Genomic DNA, 22902 nt, shown 5'->3' with positions numbered 1-22902 from the left:
ATATTTTGATGAAAATGTTATACTTAATTCATATATATTGTATTCCGTAATATCATATTGTATAATAAGTATTTTTTTTGTTTACTCTTATTTGCTTGATGATACTTATTTTTCTTGCCTGCTTTATTATGTGCCACTATAGATAATGTATGTAAATGCCTGTTTATCCATGATGAAAAAAAATATATAAAAAAATCAATCAAACAAATTAAATGAGACATAAGAATGCAGTTTGGATTTGATTCGCATATTATATGGTTCAATATTATACGTTTAACTATCAAGTGTTATGATGCGCAGACATTGAATAGTTTTAAGACTAATATTGAAGAAAACGCACATCATCAAATGATATTCTTTAATAAAATCATAACCATGAAATATAAGTATTATAGAATGAAAGTGTCATCTGAACATAAATGTTTCAGCATAATTGGTTGTAATAACTATTGTTTCTTTATATGTTGACTTCATTTGATCACAGAACACAAGCCCTACGCATGCCTCTCCAAACAAGTTGTGACTGTTAAATGTTTCTGCTTATTCAAATATAAACGCTCATTATGTCGTCACTAAATACATTTTCAGCATTTGCCATTCTATAAATACCTTCAAATGAAAACTGTGATATCGGAGCATAGCGTAAATAACAATGTTTTCTTTAGCCTCTCTTGAACATATTTTGCTTATCGTTTACAATTTGTATTGTAAGAAAATCACTATATTAAATGATTACATAGCTTCCAAAGCATTGATAAGGCAAGCAAAGAAATAGAAGGAGCAATTTTATCTCCACAATGAGAAGCTGAATAAAAAAATCGTTCAAACGGCATTCAAACTTTTGGTGAATTGTATACGAAGTTTACATCATATCCCTCCATTTCGCGCTGATACAGTTTTTCGAACATTTCATGTTGTTCCACTGTGAACCAGTTTTCCCAGTCTCCAATTATTCCTGAAATGAAATGAATGCGTATTCAAATTATAAATATATTCAACTAATTGTATGATTTGATTTACTGTCTGTTAAACAATGTTAACGTTTTTATATTGAGCCTATTACACGGAATTGGTGTTGCTAATTTTTAATGTCAATACAGGTACATTTTGCCTACAGCCATGGTCTTTAGCCTCTAGTAAATAGTACTCTCATCAACAATCACATCGATTCACCTGAATCACATACATATAAATATATATTTTGCCATTTGATTAGAGCATGTTTTTTAATGTTCCTCGGAGTTCAGTACTTTGTGATTTTATTTTTTACATATCTATGTTAGACCGTGTTCACATTAGGACATTTAGATCGATTAAAAGTAGATTGGTTCACTTTAGATCGATTTAAGGACCAGTGTGAACGCTTTCCGTCGATCATCAATCGGTGTAAACCAAACCATTTGAATCTCTTCAAAGTGAATCGATCTTACTTGAAATGTGAAAACAGAGATCGTTTTAAACTAGTACGATTAAATCGACCATAATGTATGCACATGTATAACGGCAAAACTATCACAGTTGTTTAATTCATATTTTTCTGTTAACGACTTTTAAAACAAACTAAAACAATCATGTTGTCTTCCACGTAGAATTGATTTGCAAATATGTGTCTTCTTTTCTTATCCGTGTTTTTTTCTCGTTAGGTATCGCAGTATTTCGCCGTGTTGTAACTTCGTTGCTACAGTATTTGTTTTCAAAATTAAAAAACATTGCAAAAACATCAGTATTAAAGTTTTAAAGGTCAGATCGATTGCGAATTTAATTGTTGTGTGAACGCAGTGGTTCTGATTAGACCGACAGAGATCGTTTTGATTAAAGATAAGGTGAACGAGCGCTAACTGGATTTATTTAGATCAATTCAAATTAGATCGATTAAAAAAAACGATACTGTGAGCGGGATTATTATCCTAGATTTTAGGCTTAAACTGATCAAGGATCTTCAGAACACTTCTCCCTCATGCCTAGCTCTGATTCTTCTCCGGCTGTGACTTTACTTTTTTGTCGTACTTTTTTTTTTAACTCATCACTTTTTAATAAGCTTTAGATTTTTAACATTTTGCCTCAAGCATCACTGAAGAGATTGTTTTTGTCAAAATGAGCATCTGGTTCAGAAAATTGGTACCGTTTATGTTATAGTATTGGTTAATGAGATTGGTTAAGCTCTGACATCAACAAAAATTAAAGGGTAGATATGAATTTGCACAATAACAAAAGTTATAATTTGAGACCGCCTTACACTATTTCATAATTTTTTAGATTCTAAGGATCGCCAGGAAAGACATGCAATTGATAACTGAAATCATCCAAAATTCCGGACAGTAGAACAAACAACATTCGAATTCTTCGGCCAAATTTGAAGACAATTTTTTTTACCTTTCGCCACAGTGTTTGAAGACCAAATGATTTTACCTTTTCGCCATAGTGTTGATCGGCCCTCCGGATGTATAGATACTGTAGTGTCAATCTTATTCTTTTTTATATTTTCAAAAGCACATTTATCTGCAATGTCTTTGATAAAATTGTCGTCAACTGAAATACCAAGAAACGATGCAATTTCTAAAAGAGTTGGAATGGTTGCCTGAAAGAAAACATCAAACATATACTATGATATGATTATTATAAATATAAGTACTTCTACCAACAGTTATTTGTATCTAATAAGTAACCTCTGAGTTTAATGTACATTATTTTACATTATCGTCTCAACAAAGACCACTTAAAGATGACTATATGGTATTAATTGTGAACAACTTTTGAAAATCATACGTTCACTTTTCATTGCTTAAACCGCATATGGTTGGCTGTAAAGACTTCGACACGAAAAATATGAAACAATTCAATTTAGAAAGCTAACGTTCTAATTTAAACAAAACAATTTACGAAAACAAATATGACAGACACCAACAAATATCAGCCACTCAACACACGCTCCTGACATTGATCGCGATGAGAAACCAAAAAGGAGTAAGTTTTCGCCCAACAATTGCTCCCCTTAAACAGTTGCAGTATCATGTTTTTTCTATGATATATGCATTATAAGCAAAGAATATCATATCGTCAAGGTATTACTTCAATGTGTATATTTTCTACGTAAATCACATTCTCTATATTCTATTAGTATAAGTTATATATCCTACCGTCTACATTTAAAAAGATTCATCAATTAATCGATGAATGACAACAGTAAAAAGGTCATTTTTTTTCAAAAATTCTTAGCTTGCCGGAATTGAGAATCTACAAATATCTTAACTAATTGTATTCTTGGTAAAAACAGTTCTTTTGAAACAGAAATAACTGATACCTAAAATAGAATATACTTAAACCCCGTAACATCTAAAATGACATAAGCTGATCCCGAAACACAGATATTAAATTTCTGGTCAACCTGAAAAAAAGATGTGTTATGATTGCCTATGAGACAACTGTCAACAAAAGACCAAAATGACAGATAAAAATAACTATAGGTCACCGTACGGCCTTCAACAATGAGCAAAGCCCATATCGCATAGTCAGCTATAAAAGGCCAGATAAGACAATGTAAAACAATTCAAACGAGAAAACTGACGGCTTTATTTATATAAAGAAATGAACGTCAATTTTGAATACAAATGGAAGGATTTGTCTTTACGAAGGCCTAAACGAAGTCTTCTTCAGATGGATGTTATGACAAGTTTTAAGTTAATACTTACAATCTTTAGATTTTCGAAAGTGACTGGTAATATATTTTCTCTGTTTTCAGCTATTGCTTTCTCAAATTCTTTAGTAAAGGTAAACCATCCACCGTATATAGTATCTACAATTAATTAAACTCATTATGATATAGGTAGATTTTGTAAGAATTGAATATTAAATTGTATTTCACACTCATCTTTTCTAGTATATCTATTTTTAAAAAGCATACGTACTATCACTATCAAGATAATGAATTTTCGTTTTGTCATGTTTTGCTTATTATGTATCATACATTAAAGTCAGATTTTTCTGAATCACTGCACCTGCCTGGTATTTATTATTTTTCTTTTTTTGATGAATATACTTTACCATTTTTTTTAAGCAATACTTAATGTTTGTCTTGTTTTACAGCTCGAAAATTCTGTTGAACTCGGTGTGAGCATTATTCTGCATTATCATTCGTATCTCCTTGTTCTGCTGAGGTCGTGAAGGTATGAGATTATTTAAGGTGAAGTCATCGATATTAGGGTTTATGATATCATAATTTCGATCAGTGTATTAACTAGACTGAGGTTGATTTTAGCTTTTCTAGTATTTGTAATGCAGTGTACGATTTTCTTTAAACTTGTTTGAAACTCTTTTCTGCATTGGTTTTTATTGCATAATTTTATTTACTGTCCTTTCGTTACACAATATTTAGAAATTTAAAGACGATTAAGGCTTTTTTTTTAAATCCTGTGAAACTGCACCACGAGTTCATTAAGATAATGTTTTTTCACGTTTATCGATTTTTTTTCATTGAAAGCAAATCTGACAAATTTTCTGACCGTAAAACATACTTAAGTCTTTGTTATACCTCAACTACCTAAAAACTAATTTTAACCCACAATCATTAATTTTTGAGTATTAATCGGGATTAAAATACAAAAGCCCACTTCTATTAATACCTGATTCTGGAGTCCAAAATATTAAACAGACCTAGTCTTAATACTAATGTTGAAGATCTATAAAAGTAGAGAGGACGGCAAAAAAAAAATAAGAAAAAAAAAACCAACCAGAAAAAGGAGTATTTCTGTATGAATATTTACCAAGCCTTTGGTATGGTCTATCTTTTTGTTTATAAAGTCTTCTAAAAGAGTGTATAACAAGTTGTATAATAAAACGCACACAGGATATAAATATATAGACAAAATGAAATATTACCAACGACAACGTATTTTTCAAAAAACTCATTCCATGTCATTCGAGGTACTCCTGTCTTTCCTTGTAAAAATAAATATTGGGACACAGCTCTGTCTTTTGGGTTTCTGTTCAGATATATAATTTTGTATTTGTTTTCCACGTGCTTCCTTGGCAGATACTCCATTGGCAAATGTGTGTGGAAGAATCTTGGACTGTTCATTTTCTCCAGTCGTTCCCAGTCAGTTTGACATTCAAAGTTACAATCATTCAGTTCACCATGGCTGTTATATTCAGTCGTCCGATGTAAAAGCATGGACACTAGTTCATGTACCCAGTGTGTACCTTAAATTAATTATAAAATAGACACACATCACATTTTTTAAAGGCTTTTTTCATCTTTAAGTCTATTAAAGAAAAATGAAAACATCCCTTCTTTAGCATGCTTCCTAAATTTAAGAACTTTAAGGTCATTTGAAACGAGTGATTGGTAAAAAAAAAAGCCTCATTTTTTTTTCGTTTGGAATTTTATATGACTTTTATAAGGTTTCTTATATTGTAATACTATATCAGTCTCATCGCAAAATGTGAATACAGTTTGAGTTTCTATTTTTTTTATATATTTATTGGATCTCTGTATACATTGTACGTTTTACAACCGAAATAAAATAGAAGAAAAAAAACGAAACAAATGATATGAAAACAAAACCAAGACGTAACAAACGTTATCAAAATGTATTGAAAGCCTCTTTAAGTTTCGTTATTTGTATACCTTATTTGTAAATATTTCTCAATACCAGTAATTTTGACAATATATCTTTAAAATGTCCATGCAAATTGTTATTACTCATATAACGTTGTATAACCGTACCCCAAATATTTCACATAGACTGAAGGCGACGATAGGTCTGTACCATACATTAGTTATTATTTTGATGTCTCGAGATGCTGAGAGTTTTATTTTAAAAGAAAATATCATTTTTGTTTAGGAAATATCATTTTCTCTATATATATCATTTACCTGATTTCATTGGCGAACAAAGAATAACATCGGTTTCACGTGAACTGAAATTTCGAAGTGAGTCCATAAAATGATGTACATCCTTTACTATGGGTGGCATAGGCGGTAGTGTAATACTTTTATAATCAATGAATGGAAAAAATGGCCCTCCTATCCTACAAACAAGAAAACAAAATATAACCTGCTTTATCAGAAATTAAGCAAAGGATGTGTTGAAAGTAAAATCACAAAAATACTGACCTCAGAGGAAAATCAATACGGAAAGTCCATAATCACATGGCAAAATCAAATAACAAAACGCATCAAAAACGAATAGACAAGGACTGTCATATTCCTGACTTGGTACAGGCATTTTCAAATGTAGAAAATTGAATTTAGTTTTTCCTTCGTCTGATTACATAGAAATAAACTGTTTATAAACGTTGGAATTTTGAGAAATAAAAAGGATTTCATACTGCCTCAACTGTATTTTGTAAAATCTTTCGAAAATTGCATTCATGGATGCTCTTTAACTTCGCACTTAATTTGGCCTTTTTAATGTTTTCAATCGAGTTTCACTGATGAGTATTTAAAGATAAAACGCGCGTCAGGCGTTGAAAATTCAATCCTGGTATATTTGGTGAGTGTATTTTCTATTGAGCAGAAAACAAGATATTGACGAGCTTCAAAAATTTAAATTTTTGTCAAAGATATTGGTGAAATGATATTATAGAAGACAGAAGGCATTTCAATGGGTTCTAATTGAGCACATTTACTGGATGACATGTTTTTATACTCATGTGATTTAACACAGAACGCAATCAGTTTTACGATCACCTTTACGACCTGATTGACTTATACGAAGTTCCGGTGTCTTAATACACTAGTTACATATTCGACATTTTAATTAGTGAAATCACATGTTGGATGATGCATGCACACCAGTATACGCTTACCCTGTCGTGGTACCAGTCACGCTCTGGTGAAAGTTTATGTTAGTTACCATGATTTATATAATCCTAATCGATATACGGGTTTTACGCCTCGCTTAACTACTGTCGTCCTGTTTCAAAATGATTTTTGGTTGTATTTCCGGAAACTTTTTGTCTCTTTTCTTGTTTGAAACTCGAAATATCGCTCATTTGTGATACCTTTACGACCAGACATTTCAGCGTAACGAAATGGAAAAGAAGACCGAAGATATATCACAATGTTTCTAAATGATGTGATTGGTATAACAATCGATAAACCCACCATAGATACTAGGAGTAAACTTACATTTTACGCCAGTTGCGCGTTTCGTCTACGAAAGACTAAACTATATCGCTCGAATCCCAAAAAGTTAAAAAGGCCAAATGAAGTACGAAGTTGAAGAGCATATTTTCTAAAAGTTTTGCCATATACAGCTAAGGTAATCGATTCTTTAGGAAGAAAAGCCTAAGTATGTCAAGCATTCGAAAGTATCTCAACACAACAATACACATTTAACAGTTCAATGTAAATATCACTATTTCGTTAATCAACCAAAAATCAATCAATCAATTCCATTATTTTTGTGAATATATTTCAAATCGTTTTGAAAAATCACACATACTTGAAAATAGAAGCTACACAATATCAATTAAACGCTACATGTCTATAGAACAGATTTAGCATAATAATCATTCACTGGCCCGTTGCGAATACCGGTAACAACATTTTTTTCCAAATTGTCGTACTCCATCAAATGTGATTAGATGAAGAAAAAACTTTTTCGAAAGTTGCACTATATGTGAGGTCAAAGATTACCATGTAATAACTTAAAGTGAAACATACGCTATTTGCTCATTTTAATATAATGTTATAATGGTCAATACATTTGTAACAACAACTTAAAGGTCTCAAAATTGACATAAAAGATTTAGCAAATATAACACAATGTTGACTCCTGCAGCTTTATCCTTGACAAATTACCTAACATGCCTGTTTTGTTTGTTGTCGTTATAATGGAATTGATGCAACTATAAAATTATAATCCTGGTACTTTTGATAACTAATTATACACTTGAATGGTAAAGGTAGCTACAAAACCAGGTCAAATCCATAACCTATGAAAATATGTACAAAGTCAGGAATATGACAGTTGTTATGATGTGTTTGAGTTTTTTGAATTAGCCATATGATTACAGTGAAGTGTTGTTTTTTTATATTATTTTTTTACATCCTCTGCTATCAATGTTATAATATATGAAAAATAAAAGCATATATTTACCTTTTCTCAACCTCCGCCATTATATATGTGATACAAGATTAAATTTAGCAACAAATATGTAAACACAAAATTGTCACGTAATAAGCATGTGATTTCGATAACCTTAGGGAATGCACATCTTATTATCAGTTTAATGGTATCCGTTATTTTTAAAATGACACGGTCGAACGTACAAAACCAGAAGCAGATTAGTCTTCGAAAATGCATCAAGAATAGCACCAGGACAATATGAATAGTTAATAGGTTTTAAATATGATTATTTTTATGTCATGCATGCAGAAAACAACAGCATTTAAACTGTTGGTGAGTTGTATACAATATATCATATCCTTTCATTTCCTGCTGATACAGTTTTTCGAATAGTTCATTTTGTTCGACTGTAAACCAGTTTTCCCAATCTCCAATTATCCCTGAAATGAAATGAACGAGTCTCCAAATTATCAATATTTGTATAACTATTATATATGTTTACTGTCTGTGTATGTCATACAATGATACAGTATTTATAGCTTATTGCATGGTATGGGATTTGCTGATTGTTGAAGTTCTTATTGTGACCTATTCTTGCAGGCAATCTATTAGATCGACAGTACTCTCATTAGCAATCACATACACTCAATTCAATCGCATGCATATGCATTAAATGCCTCTGTTATGGGCCGGGATTCAAAAATGATTTCATTGTTTTTTATAAGATTTTGTATATGATTGGATTAAAGCATTGCATAATTTTTTACTGAATTTCAAGCTAAAATGCAAAATATCTTTTAAATTATTTGTATTATTTTACGAGTCTTCTTGAAGCTCTCTCATCAAGTTCAAGTATAAACCATTTACCACAGTAACAGCTAAAACTGCATCCATTTTATCTCTTATTTGTTTTTTTATTGTAATATACTCAGACAAGACGTTTTTATGTAAAAAGGATAAAAGAAAAAAAAATCAGACAGTAGAACAAACAGTCTTCGAAAAAAACATTATTCTTAGCCAAAATTGATCAGTTTTACCTTTTCGCCATAGCGTTGATCTGCTCTCTGGATGTAGTGATGTAGTGTCGTCAATCTTATTCTTTTTTAATTTTTCAAAAGGACATTTATCTGCGATGGCTTTGATAAAATTATCATCAATTGAAATACCAAGAAATGATGTAATTTCCCGAAGGGTTTGAACAGTTTCCTAAAAGAAAACATGAAACATATACATTGGATGGATACATTGCTTGCTATGTATACAATGATGAAATTATCACAATTATAAATGTTATTCTATCAAAGCTATTTTGTACGTAATAAGTAATCCTCTGGGTCTAATGTACGTTATCTTACATAATGTTCTTATCAAGGACCCTTTAATGCTGACCATACGGTATTGATTTTGAGCATTATTGAATGTTCGCCTGTCATTACCTAAAACCACATCATTTGATAGTTGTCTCATTTTCAATCAAACAGTGCCACATTTTTTAAAACACAAACCATTTGAGGCCATAATAATGCTTTAGTAACAGTATAAAAAATGATTTGTATACATGCAAAAGAATGGAAAACAACACGTTTAATAATTTATTGCGTCAGAAGCGCTTTTCAGGATTTACCTTCATTATGTATACATGCAACAGTTGCCACGGCCTACTTATAATGAGAAAAACCAACATCATATAGTATAAAAAGCCTAGAACAGTGGTGTAAGAAAACAACATGGCATTTCTTCAAATGAATATAAGATGAAATCAAACATTTATAGCTGTTTCAGACAATTTTTGGGTTCTATCATATACTGCATCAATACGTTTATCGAGATGCAAAAACCTGGAAAAGGATAGGGGCATAGAAGGCACCTCTGCTCCCTTAAAACAGTTTAAATCGCCTGCTTTTTTACGTTACATAAATTTTGACCATAAAATCATATCCGACTCGCTCCGCTTTAGCAGTATATATTTAATAATCGTGAATTACGCCCAAATACCAATTATTTTGGAGCAGCCCCCCCCCCCCCTATACATTCAAATGTTACCGTGTCTCATATACGAAAAAAGCTTGATTCGAACATTTTTAACTTTTAGCCATGGCGTTTTCTATTTATTTTCGATTTATAATTTTTACTATCCTCATCTGGTACTTTTCGCCCCCTGTCTAATTACTGTCTCATTAATTTGGTTGAAAATACCGTATTTGGGAGAAAATTTTGTCAGGAATATGATCATTGTTATATTATAGTTCGTTTCTATGTGTGTTACATTTTACCGTTGTGTTTCTATTGTGTTGTGTGTCCCCTTATATTTGAGTGTGAATTCACATCATTATCAGACGTGTCACGGTACCTTTCTATCCCAAATTCATGTATTCAGTTTTGATCTTATATTCGTTATTCTCATCGGATTTTGTATAATGCTTAGTTCTTTTCTGCGTGTGTTACATTTTAATGTTGTGTTGTCATTCTCTTATGTTTAATGCGTTTCCCTCGGTTTTGGTTTGTAACCGGAATTTTTTTTCTATCGATTTATGAGTTTTGAACATCGGTAAACTACTGTTACCTTTATTAGATGCGGAAATGCATGCCTTTTTTTTTAACAAAGATACTTATATACTGCCGGTTTATTGTAGCTTCGAATGTGATACTACAAAGATCACTATTTAAGTTACTGTACTTCGATAATATACATAGATTTCAAGATTCATCAAATATTTGGAAATTTCGACAGGACCAAGTTCAATATTTCTTTTAAATTCGTATCTTGCATTAATAGAAAATTTACAAAACGGTTGAATTTTTGGTAAAAAAAAAGTTCGTTTTCAATATAAAAAACCGCTGCCGGAAATAAAAAAATATGAAATCATGTTACACCTGAATTAACACGGGACTGAGCAATAAAAATAGAAATTAAATTCTGAATTACTATAATTTTACTGAATAAAAGAATAAGTTTTTACCAATAAATAAACGAAGTATTACAAAATTGACTTGCATTGAAAATACGTCTTTACTTCTACTTCATATCAATGTTATAAGTTTTGAATTCTTTTCGACTTACAATCTTTAGTTTTTCGAAGGTGATTGATAATATATTTCCTCGTTTTTCAGTAATGCGCTCTCAAATTCTTTAGTAAAGGTAAACCAACCACCGTATATAGTATCTTAAATTAAAACAGAAACCAATGAAATATAGGGAGCAAGAACTCCATACAAACTTATATTTACACTCGTCTTTTCTAGTGTATTTATTTTTATTATTATGTATAGTAACAAGTTAATAAATTGTCGTTTTAACTCATTTTGGTTATTATGGATCATCAACGTTTTCGGTCCTTATGCAGCACCAGCTTTTAAGTATTCGGCTTTGAGTTTCGACGCATTTGTAACGTATTGTGTTCCCACGCATTTTCAATAAGAGGGTGCATGTGCTGTCGCCGGTGTGTGTACGAATTCCTGTATGAGTATCAGATTTATTTGCTGTATATTTTTAATCCATGTGGACCAACACTCTTTTAATTAAAAAATGTTATCAGAATTTTTAATTTTTTTTTTTAATTTTCGGTAACGGAATCAACAAATTGAAATGTTCGTTACTGTCGCCAAATCTTAAATAAGGTGTTGATCACTAGAAAGTTGCCTCTTTGTGCATTTCTTTATCCCTTACAGTTACACAGCGTTGAGGAATTGGTGATATCTTTCAGGGAAAAAACTTTCATTCGTCAATCTCCCGAAAACGCATGACAGCATACTCCTTAAGGGTTGTCACAAAAAGCAGGTACATGTTCGTTACGCCAACTTAAATACGTCGAAATTTTTAATATATATATATATACATGATCAAACTTGAGCTGAAACAGGGAATAAAACTTTGTTGATAAAGTTACTCAAATCAAGACAGATATAATTTTCTGTATTGTACAGTTAACAGATTCTGGGAATGTCGGAAGGGAAGATATTAGATGTAAAAACGTAGTTATGACATGTTCGTTACTGCTAAAAACTTCTCTCAGTTAAACCTCAGTATATTCCGATTAGCACTGGGTAATTCTGTATATTATCCTTTCTAGAAAAATAAACCTTTTCGATTCAATAAACTCTATTGGTTTCTTAAATTGAAGGTCTTCAGTATACTTGAAATGTACGTTACTGACAAATTCGTTACCTAGGATACGAAACAGACTCAAAACGTGATAGCTTTACATAAAAGTATGGGATGCTGGATGAGTTGACTGCCGCCATTTATTTAAAACGAAAACAGTTTCATTCATTTATACACTTTTGACAGGAGAAGGATCCACATTTATAAGGTACGTTTACATTTTACATTATTACGCATTTCTTATTATGAAATACACAACTATGAAATATTATATCACCGTGTTTACATAATAACCCAAACAATATGGTCATACATCGTAATTGACATGGATGTCTTAAAATGTGTTAATCAATGACATTGTAGTTGTGACATGTTCGTTATATAAAGTAACGAACTTTTTACTATTTATACACATTGAAATAGTTCTTTAATGTTGTCTTAAAACTATCACTATGTCTATTTATCACTTTTCATTGCATAATTGTATGTCAGTTGAATAAATAAAAGTACATAACAAATTAATAAAAAGTTGAATCCTACAGAAACAGACGTTTTCTAATATTTTTGTATTGAAAATTATCACGTCTATGATAACTTACCTGCTTCAAAAGAATGCATGCAACTTGAATGCAATTTCTTGAAGAAATTACTAATGTGATGACAGTACTACGTTTCCAATCGTCACGTTTAAGTTTGTGCATTCAAAATGTAGGACAATTCCCACATATGTAGTGGTAACGTACATTTCGTCTCTAGTAACGAACATTTCAAAATAATTTTTAGCTTACCTCGTATGAAATTTTGTATTCAAATTTAAATGTTTACTAAATAAATATTTCTAAAGACTTCAACGACTTCCCCGAAAGCTTTTTATGTATATCATTGAACCCGTATCTACATACAATTATCTTTCATTTACAGGAATGGTCAAATCGAGGGCCCAGATTCAGAGAGAATACAGACAGCGCCTGAAAGAAAAAAACAATGAAGCTTATCTTCAAAAGGAAAGAGAGAGACGGAAACAAAATTATGTACCTAGTAGTCAATTATCTCAAAGAAAGAGGAGGCAAAGAAACGAATATAACAGAGATTATCTAAAACATTATAGAGCAAGAAAAAAAGAGGTATTAGAATTAATCCATGCCAATAACCAGCAGATTGAACCCTCCACAAGTGGATATGAAAGTGGAACATCGTCTGTCATTCCTACTGAAAATAGACTGCTGGTCCAAATGAGATTCCAGAAGAAAGCCAATGGTCCGAAAATGAGAATAAGCAAAGAATTAACTAAAATAAAGGCCGAAATGAAAAGTCTACAAGCCAAGCATGAAAATTTAAAGAGGAAGTACAGAACAACTGCTCGCTCTTTGCAACGAGTGAAACGAAAAAAAACTGACAAAAACACAAGTACACCAAGATCCAAAACTGAACAGCAACTCGATGAAATGAACTTATCAGCTGAACAGAGAAGCAGTGTCAGAAAAGAATTACTTTTCGCTAATACAATTTGTAATGAAATTAAATCAGCAGGAGAGGGAACATCGACTCAGGCAAGAATGAGAACTAGGATAGTAAGAAACATTGTCTCGGGTAAAACCATGAAAAAGTACAGGATGATTAAGACACTAGCACAAAGAATAGGACTCAGTAGAAATAAACTAGCAAAAGTAGCAACTAAAGACATCAATATCAAAAGGTTTTATCGAATTCGAGAGATGGGAAAGTATAGATACAATGTAACAAGATTTCTACAGAGGGATGAAAACTCTAGAGTTATGCCAGGAAAGGCAGATTATGTTAAAACAGATGCTAAGAAAGTTCAGAAAAGAATCTTGACAGACTACCTTTCAAACTTGTACCATAAATTTATGATGGAGCATCCCACAGTGAAGCTGTCATTTACCACCTTTACACGACTTCGTCCAAAGAATATTCTTCTGACATCATTTATAAGAAGAGACACATGTTTATGTACCAAACACCAAAACATGTCATTTACATTAAAAGCTGTAAAACGATTAGGAATAGACGTTTCTTTGAATGCAGAAAAAGAAGTTGAAAAACAAGAAAAGATTATACAAGACATGAAAAATACAGAGGCCAGTGATGTGGTATTTAGTCAGTGGAAAAGAGTTAAAGTAGAAGAGAAGGGCAGAACAAAAATGACAATGAAAGTTGTAGACAGCACAGTTGACAAAAGTGGATTTATAGCTCATTTCGAAAAACAGATGAACGAATTCAAAGACCATGTAACAAGAATACAAACACAATATGCACAAATGAAAGAATTGAAGATAAATCTACCAAAAAATCATTGCATTGTACATATGGACTTTGCCGAAAACTATCAGTGCAAATCCGTGGAAGAGATCCAGTCTGCCTATTGGAATCAGACTAGCGTGACAATACATCCCGTTGTAGTTTACTACGAGGTTGACGAGGATGAGCTGCTACACAAAAGTATAGTAGTAATCTCAGATGAGATGGGTCACAATTCAGCAACTGTACTATCCATCATCGACCTAATTATACCAGAGATAAAACAACTTCTTCCAACTGTAGAATGTATCCATTACTGGACGGATAGTCCGACATCTCAATATCGCAATAAAGCAATATTTAATGCTATTGCCAATCACAGTCTCGATTACGGCATAAGGGCCAAGTGGAACTATTGGGAGGCCGGTCATGGGAAAGGCCCATGCGATGGGATTGGAGGTACTAGTAAACGAATGGCAGACGAAGCGGTGCGTACTGGGAAAGTCGCAATACAAGACCCACATGATTTCTTTGCATGGACACAATCACAATCATGTAGCCTAAAGAGCATCAAGTTTATTTTCTTGCCAAAAGACAAATGTGAAAACAAAAGCAAACTTTTATCTGAACAAAAGCTTCGTCCGGTACCAGGTACGATGAAATTACATGCTGTAGCAGAAAAGGGCAATGATGTAGTTGCTGTTCGTAATACAAGTTGTTATTGCGTAACCTGTTTGTCAGATGAATTTACATGTGAAAATTGGCAGCTGGAAACAGTTTTGAAGACCGGAACTCAAGAGGGTGAAACAGCAGAGGTTGCAGATGAAGCCAGGGAAACCTATCCAGAAATGGACTATAGCATTGCAGATTACGTGGCTGCTATCTACTTAAATAAATGGTACATCGGTCAAATAAAAACAATCGATATTGAAGATAACACCATTGAAATCTCTTTTCTAGAAAAGAAGAAAGCAATGTTCCAGTGGCCAAGTAGGTCTGATATCATTTGGGTTGACCGTAAGGACATTTTGTGCAAGATATCAAATCCACAACCCTCCGGGAAATCGAAAAGAATGCTTAAAGTAAACCCCGATGATGCAGCAAAAATTGAGAAACTTTACAGTAATAAAAATTGACTTGAGCAGAAGATTATAAAATTTTGAAATGTTCGTTACTTGCTTCTGTTTATTAAAGTTTACATGTTGTTTCATTGAATTGTCTATAATATACTCTCATTTCTATCAAATTTTAACTTTTAGTAGCTATATTTCATTCTGAAATTGACAAGAAAATGTGTTTCTGTATTGTGTCACTACAGTAACGTACATTTCGTTTTGGTCGAAACACCAGGAAGTCCTTAATTTCAGATATATATCAAGTTTCAATTATAATGCTGCACTTTATCATCGTTTTCCCAACATCTCTCAACACTCTCTCCTTCAGAATACAAAAAAGATTGTATTTAATTTTTTAACCATTTTTAGAAAATGTTCGTTACTTTCATAAGCCTGCGGAAAATATATGGGTTTTACTAAACACTGACTTTTTTTAACTGATTAACTTTCACATTTTGGATACTATGTCAGTTTGCAGGATGTCATATAACTTTGTCATTACAAAATATCCAGATTATTGACATATTCCGGAATTAAACGCAACCTTTTAAATAATTTTGCCAGGAGTTTTACTCTGTAAAAAGATATGCAATTTTGAATTAGTGAGAAAAGAGTGAAAAAGTACAACAGTAGGTAAATGTTGAAACGGGAAAGTCATTTACGGCATATGTTAAGCGATCACACCCATTATTCAAACGAGGATATTCGTAAAATAAAAACACTTGAATATCTATTGGAGTACCTGCAGCGTAACGGACATTTTAAACTAGTTTTAGAACAGTATTTTAGCTTGTAGTTGGCGAATCGTGAAACGAAAACCCTTTGTTATTTGTTCAAATGCTTTTATATCGAGCAAGACAACATATCAATGAAACAAAATCAGCATGAATTGTTGGGTTTGTTTTCCTTCAAATTTTCGATATTGAAATATCGCAAATGCACCCCCTTATTGAAAATGCGTGTCCTTTTTTACCAGGTTTGACGTCACACAGGTAGATAAACAATAATTTTGTCGTTTAAAGTATGACGGTATATATAAATACAGAGTCACATCATTATGTCGTTCAAAGTTTGACGGGATACATAGTACAGAGTAACGTCAAATAGATATAACCCCCTCCCCATAATCAGTCAAACGATGACTTTACTCGATTGTCAATACCTTTTCCAAAATCATTGACATAATCGAATAAAACCATATGCATTTCACTTCATATTCCCTAAAATTGCCTTCAAGAGTGAATACATTTTTATTAACACATAACAATAATATTTGGATATGTTCAAATGTGAAAATAAGGACTTTTTAAAAAACATACCCCTGTAACATGCAAAACAAATCTTGGCGTTCATAGAAGCCAACTTTGAAGGCTATACTATTCTTTTTGCTTATCTAAATGCTTATTTTATCGGACAATCTTTTATATTTGAAAATATACAAAACACTTCTATTAATTCGTGATACTGCAGCCAAAACAATTTTAAAATCCAAACCAAATACAACTGTTGAAAAGCGGGGGAAAACACAGATGTAAAGGCAAATTAAGCCAAACCAGAAAGGAATATTTCTGTATGAATAATTCGTAGGCCTTTGATATTGTTTTTTGGTGTAAAGGTTTTTTGCATGAACAGTGTATAACAATTGTTTAACAAACATACACAATATATAGATGATTTAAGACATTTCCAATGACAACGAATTTTTCAAAAAACTTATTCCATGTCATTTGAGGTACTCCTGTCTTTCATTGTAAAAATAAATATTGGGACACAGCTCTTTCTCTTTGGTTTCTGTTCAGATAAATAGTTTGTATTTGTTTTCCACGTGCTTCCTTGGCAGATACTCCGTTGGCAAATGTGTGTGAAAGAATCTTGGACTGTTCCATTTCTCCAATCGGTCCCAGTCAGTTTGACATTGAAAGTTACTATCAAGCAGTCCCCCATGTCGAATATATTCGATGGTGTGATGTAAAAGCATGGATACTATTTCATGCACCCAGTGTGTACCTTTAATAAATTATAAAAAAGACACGTATATCATTGATATTAAAGTATCTTAATACGCTTTGCCTTTAGCGTTTGAACTATATTGCTTGCATTTTCTCAATAAATTTATTACAATAGGGCAAACAATTGATTATCTATTAATTTCTGAATCTTAAAAAAAATGCACTTTGTCTATTAATTCTTATTTAAATTAATGTATGAATGTGGTAGATAAGAGAATATAACATTTTGAAAAAATAATTAGAAGTAAATAATTGAGTACATAATACACCAATTTTAAGAATAAGAAATAAACTTCAAAGCGGTTTGTGTTTGTAACGGCCGACAAATCAGCCAACAATGTGGTTGTGGTATGCCGTGAATACTACACGGACGTTCTTAAACGTAAAATTTTAAATTCATGTTTATTCAAGTCCATCATGCTCCACAGAGAGTCATATAGTAAACAAGCATATCACAACCACATCAAAGCTTAAAGCTTCTTCTGAACATTTGAAGGTCCCGTCTATGTATTGCTACCTAAACTACACAAAAAAAAACCCATTTCAATACTAGAATCGTTTCATTTCGGTCTCTAGTAAGTGTTCTACAACTTATCCGGCAGTGCTTCTAACTAGTTAATTAATTACTATTAAAGAGCTTATCATAAACTGTTGTAATAAAATATATGAACGTAGTGGTATGAACCATTTTTGGAGTGTAAAAAAATCTTTGGATGTTTCAGATAAATTACGTGCTTTTGATGGTCTTTTTGATTCTGTTGATAGTTTTAATTTTTTCTACTTTTTACACTTCACTTTCACACTATCTTATTAAACAAAAGTTTTCCTATTTGATTGAATGGTCGTTTGATAAAGCTGAATGCAAATATATTTGCTGCAACTCATTTCAAGCCTTCTTCTCAAATGAGAAAGGTAAATATGCTAGATATACTTACTGGAGGTTTGATGAGATTATTGAAGCTGTTAATTCCCCTTTGATAATATTTATATACGTTTCGGCAACAAAGTTTATCGACAGGTTGTAGGTATCCCCATGGACACTAATTGCGCCACCTTTAATAGCTGACTTGTTTTTGTACTGTTACGAATAACATTTTATGACTAGACTCAGTAAAGACCCGTCGATCTTGCATTTAATTGAAAAATTCAACAACACTTACCATTATCTTGATAATATTTTTTCGTTAAATAATCAAGAATTTTATCAATACACTGCTAAAATTTATCATAAGGAACTTATTTCAAATAAATCAAATTTATTCGGTAATAACTGTCCTTTCCTGGATTTAGATATTTCGGTTTTTTCCATTTTTAGATGGTGCTTTTCCTTTGGCATCATCTTACGGTGTTGATATTTCACAGCTCGTTCGCTATGCTCGTGTCTGTTGTGACGTTTTTTTATTTTAACGAACGTGATCTATGTATTGCTGATAAATTATTAAACCAGGTATATCGTTACCATAAATTACTTAAAACATTTACTAAATTTTTCCAAAGATATGAAGATTTGATTTTGAAGTTTGGTTGTACCGGTCGAAAACTTATTTCAAGCTGTATATGTTGGTAATCATGCCCGGAAATTTAGAAATGATCCATGTGCATTTGTCGCTCCTTTAACAAAATTTATTCTAAAAGGTTACCTATTCAACACTGTAATAAAATCATTGAATATTGTTTTTATTGGTATAAATATTGATTTTGATATCAGTAAATTAAAAGCTAGCTTAATATTACTAGTATGTTATATAAATATACATATTCATGTATCTACAATCTGTCGATACCTGTAACTTGGCATTGCACAATATCATGTTTTTCTCTGGCTGTTTATGACGTCTTTACACTAAATCCATTGCATGTTGGATGTGTACTGATTGATAGTTTAGTTTGAAATGCATGATTTTTTTATTAGTTGTTAGTGGCTTTGAACTAGCTGTCAAATAACTGAGAGTACTCTCAGATCTGTTCATTGTGTCTTTTTGTGTCAGGATGTATAAGTACTCGGCCACGTCCACTTGTATTTTTGTCCATCTGATGAGTTAAGCCTTTTTTCAACTGATATTTTTAGTTCGTTCTTATGTTGTACTGTTATACTTTTTTGTGCTGACATGAATTATTTTATATAGTTTATATGTTGTTTGTCATTTCATTGTACCACGAACACAATACTATATACTAGCTAACTGGTTGTATATGATTTTTCTGATTCACTTATTATCAACCTCGGAAAAGGTTGATATCTCGAGGACAACTATTACCATTATAAACAATCATACATTTCACGGTTTTATTTCTCAAAATGACAATTGTCAAAATATCAAAGAAATATGCTTGCCGTCACTTATCACATTAGCAACACGACGGATGCCACATGTGGAGCAGGATCTGCGTACCCTTCCGGAGCACATGAGATCACCCCTAGTTTTTGGTGGGGTTCGTGTTGTTTACTCTTTGGTTTTCTATGTTGTGTCATATGTACTATTGTTTGTCTGTTTGTCTTTTTCAATTTTAGCCATGGCGTTGTCAGTTTGTTTTTGATTTATGAGTTCGATTGTCCCTTTGGTATCTTTCGTCCCTCTTTTACAAATAAAACTATAATAAACGTTCACAAAACGTATTGGAATGACTTTTGTAATTTTTTGATTTTTATATCAAACATTCGATTTTCACAAGGTATATTTAAATTGTTCATGCAAATTGTTACTACTTACACGGTGTATAATCCTACATTTTAGTTTTCACATACACTTTAGTCGACGGTAGCACCATACTGTAATTGTTTGCACATGCATAAGTCGGGGAATTGTTGTTCAGTGGTTGTCGCCTGTTTATGTGGTTCATACGTTTTTCTCATATTTCGTTTTTAAATAGATTAGACCGCTAGTTTTCTAGAATGGTTTTACACCTGTAATTTTGAGGCCTTTTACAGCTTGCTGTTCTGTGTCATCCAACGCTCCGGTTTTAAGGCTGTACCTTGACCTATTATGGTTTACCTTGACCTATTATGGTTTACCTTGACCTATTATGGTTTACCTTATAAATTGTTACTTAGATTGAAAGTTGTTTCATTGACACTTATTCCACTTCTTCCTTATATCTATTAGTTATTATATTGGTTTTTCGGGTTGGTAAGGATTTGATATAGATAAAAACATAATGTTTCGCTACAATAAGTTACATTTACCTGATGTCATTGACGAACAAAGAATAACATCTGTTTCACGTGAATTGAAATTTTGAAGAGATTCCACAAAGTTATCAGCATTCTTTAGGATAGGTTGCATAGGTGGTAGTGTAATACCTTTATATTTAAGGAATGGAAAAAATAGAGTTTCCTTTCCACAAACAAATAAAACAAAAAAGAACAATAGAATATATCATTTTGTAAAGGATTTTGGAAATCTAATTATTCCTTCATTTTAATACACACAAATCAACGGTTTATAAAACTTTGAATTTTTAAGATACTAAGTAAAATACTACCTCAGTTGTATTTGGTTAAACCGTTTGGCATTTTCAGTCCTGATTGCTCTTAAACTTTCAACTTTATTTGGCCTTTTTAGATGTTTTGATTCACTGATTAGTCTTTTGAAGACGAAACCCGCGTCTGGTGCAGAAAACGATAATCCTGGTATCTATATATATCCAGCGTGTTAAATTTTAATCCTGGTATCTTTGATTACTATTTGTACTCATATGAGTTAATACAGAAATGCACAAGTTTTACGATCACCATTACGAACTAATTGTTCAATACAGTGTACAGGTGTCTTAATTCATTAGCTATATTACATATGTCATATTCGACATTCTAAGAAGTGTGAACATGTCGGTTGATGCATACCAAGCATTATATACTTACCCTGTTGCGAACAAGTCGCGCTCTGATTGAAGTTCAAGCAATTCCTTTAATTTTGAATCGTTGCCATGATTTGCTACTTCCTAAGCGATATACGAGATATTCGCATCTGTTATCTACTGGCGTCTTATTCTAAAGTTATATCTAATTGCATTTGCGGATATGTTTTGTTCCATTTATTGTTTGCAACTCAAAATATTCCTCACTTGTGATACCTTTACGAACAGACATTTTAGTGTAATGAAATGAAAAAAAGAGGTTTAAATTAAATAGAAGGTATATCACAATGCTGCTACGTTAACTGTTATCTGTATCACGTTTCTTTTGTTTGTGAAAATGTTTTAAATCATATTTACTAGAGTCACACATATCTGAAAAAAAGAAGCTACAAAATATTTACCGAGCGATACACGTATATAGAATTATCCACTAACAAATTGCATAACCCGGAAACAATCAATTTTCAAAATTTCATCAATACGATATATTTTAATGCGACTGTCATACAATTAAGAGGTTTCACTAAATTTCCAATCATGATACCATATACTAGAGATAAAGTTATCTTTTTCCTCTATCCAAAGTTATCAATCGTTCAAATTAACTAGCTATACCAAATTTATCCATCATTTTAAACATAATAAAATACTGTACCAAGTCAGGATTATGACAGTTGTTATCCATTAGTTAAATGTGTTTGAACTTGTGATTTTGCCATGCAATAATGACTTTCTGTTTTGAATTTTGCTTGGAGTTAGGTGTTTTTGTTATATTACTTTTTACATCATCTGATCTGAAGATATCGCTAACTTAATTGCTTTCAATTGTGAAATGTACGCAGTTAAAACCATTTGCCTTTTCTCAAGCTCTGCCATTATACATGCTACACAAGTTTGAATAACAACAAACACGTACGCACATATTTGTTGCGTAATCTTCATGTGATTATTTGTTTTGATATCCCGAGGGAAGAAACATATACACATCAGTGAAATGGTAGCAGGACACTATACAGAAATAGTATCCATCACCTTTAAAATGAATCGGTTGAATTTTATTAACAAGTTAATATTCATAGTTTTCCCCTTTTATACTGAGCTTTAGCCAAAGAGATGCAGAAAACACAAAAGAAATATTCAAACGTAAATACAAAAACGAAAAACGACATTAAACAAACAGCTTTTATCAAAACCAACCATAGAACACTAAAAATTAAAGAAAAACGCGAATTCATAACAGTTGTGATAAGTATTGCCATCTGAATGATTTTTGTATCGGATAGGATTACATTCAAGTTCTTTCTGAATATCTGTTATAAAGCTTTTACAACACGTCTTGTACCTCATTTGATTTCGGGATTATTAAGAGACTTATGTGGTATATGGCGTATATACAAAAAATTGTCCTGGAATCTATGATGAGTTTATTTACAACCACTGGGTCGATCATTGCTGGTGGAGTTTTATTTTCGAGGGTATCACCATCC

At 32.0% G+C, this 22902-nt stretch overlaps 2 protein-coding genes across 2 annotated transcripts; one reads left to right on the top strand and one right to left on the bottom strand.

The window, feature by feature from the left end:
• Window positions 1-567: 567 nt before the first annotated feature.
• Window positions 568-9222, bottom strand: LOC134716145 (sulfotransferase 1B1-like). The gene is made up of 7 exons (XM_063578936.1): window positions 9110-9222; window positions 8103-8512; window positions 5873-6027; window positions 4876-5196; window positions 3690-3793; window positions 2410-2578; window positions 568-955 (listed from the first exon to the last, which is right to left on the bottom strand). Exons 2-7 carry the CDS (start codon window positions 8120-8122, stop codon window positions 834-836), a joined length of 891 nt encoding a protein of 296 aa, XP_063435006.1. The 5' UTR covers window positions 8123-8512; window positions 9110-9222; the 3' UTR covers window positions 568-833.
• Window positions 9223-11969: 2747 nt separating this feature from the next.
• On the top strand, window positions 11970-15569 carry LOC134716859 (uncharacterized). The gene is made up of 2 exons (XM_063579870.1): window positions 11970-12382; window positions 13096-15569. The coding sequence occupies exon 2, from the start codon at window positions 13098-13100 to the stop codon at window positions 15567-15569; it is 2472 nt and encodes an 823-aa protein (XP_063435940.1). The 5' UTR covers window positions 11970-12382; window positions 13096-13097.
• Window positions 15570-22902: the final 7333 nt, after the last annotated feature.

The sequence above is a fragment of the Mytilus trossulus genome, chromosome 4 (genome assembly GCF_036588685.1).
Source record: "Mytilus trossulus isolate FHL-02 chromosome 4, PNRI_Mtr1.1.1.hap1, whole genome shotgun sequence".
Taxonomy (NCBI): Eukaryota; Metazoa; Mollusca; class Bivalvia; order Mytilida; family Mytilidae; genus Mytilus; species Mytilus trossulus.
The sequence above is the reverse complement of the archived record's forward strand: the minus strand, read 5'-3'. Positions and strand labels throughout refer to the sequence as shown.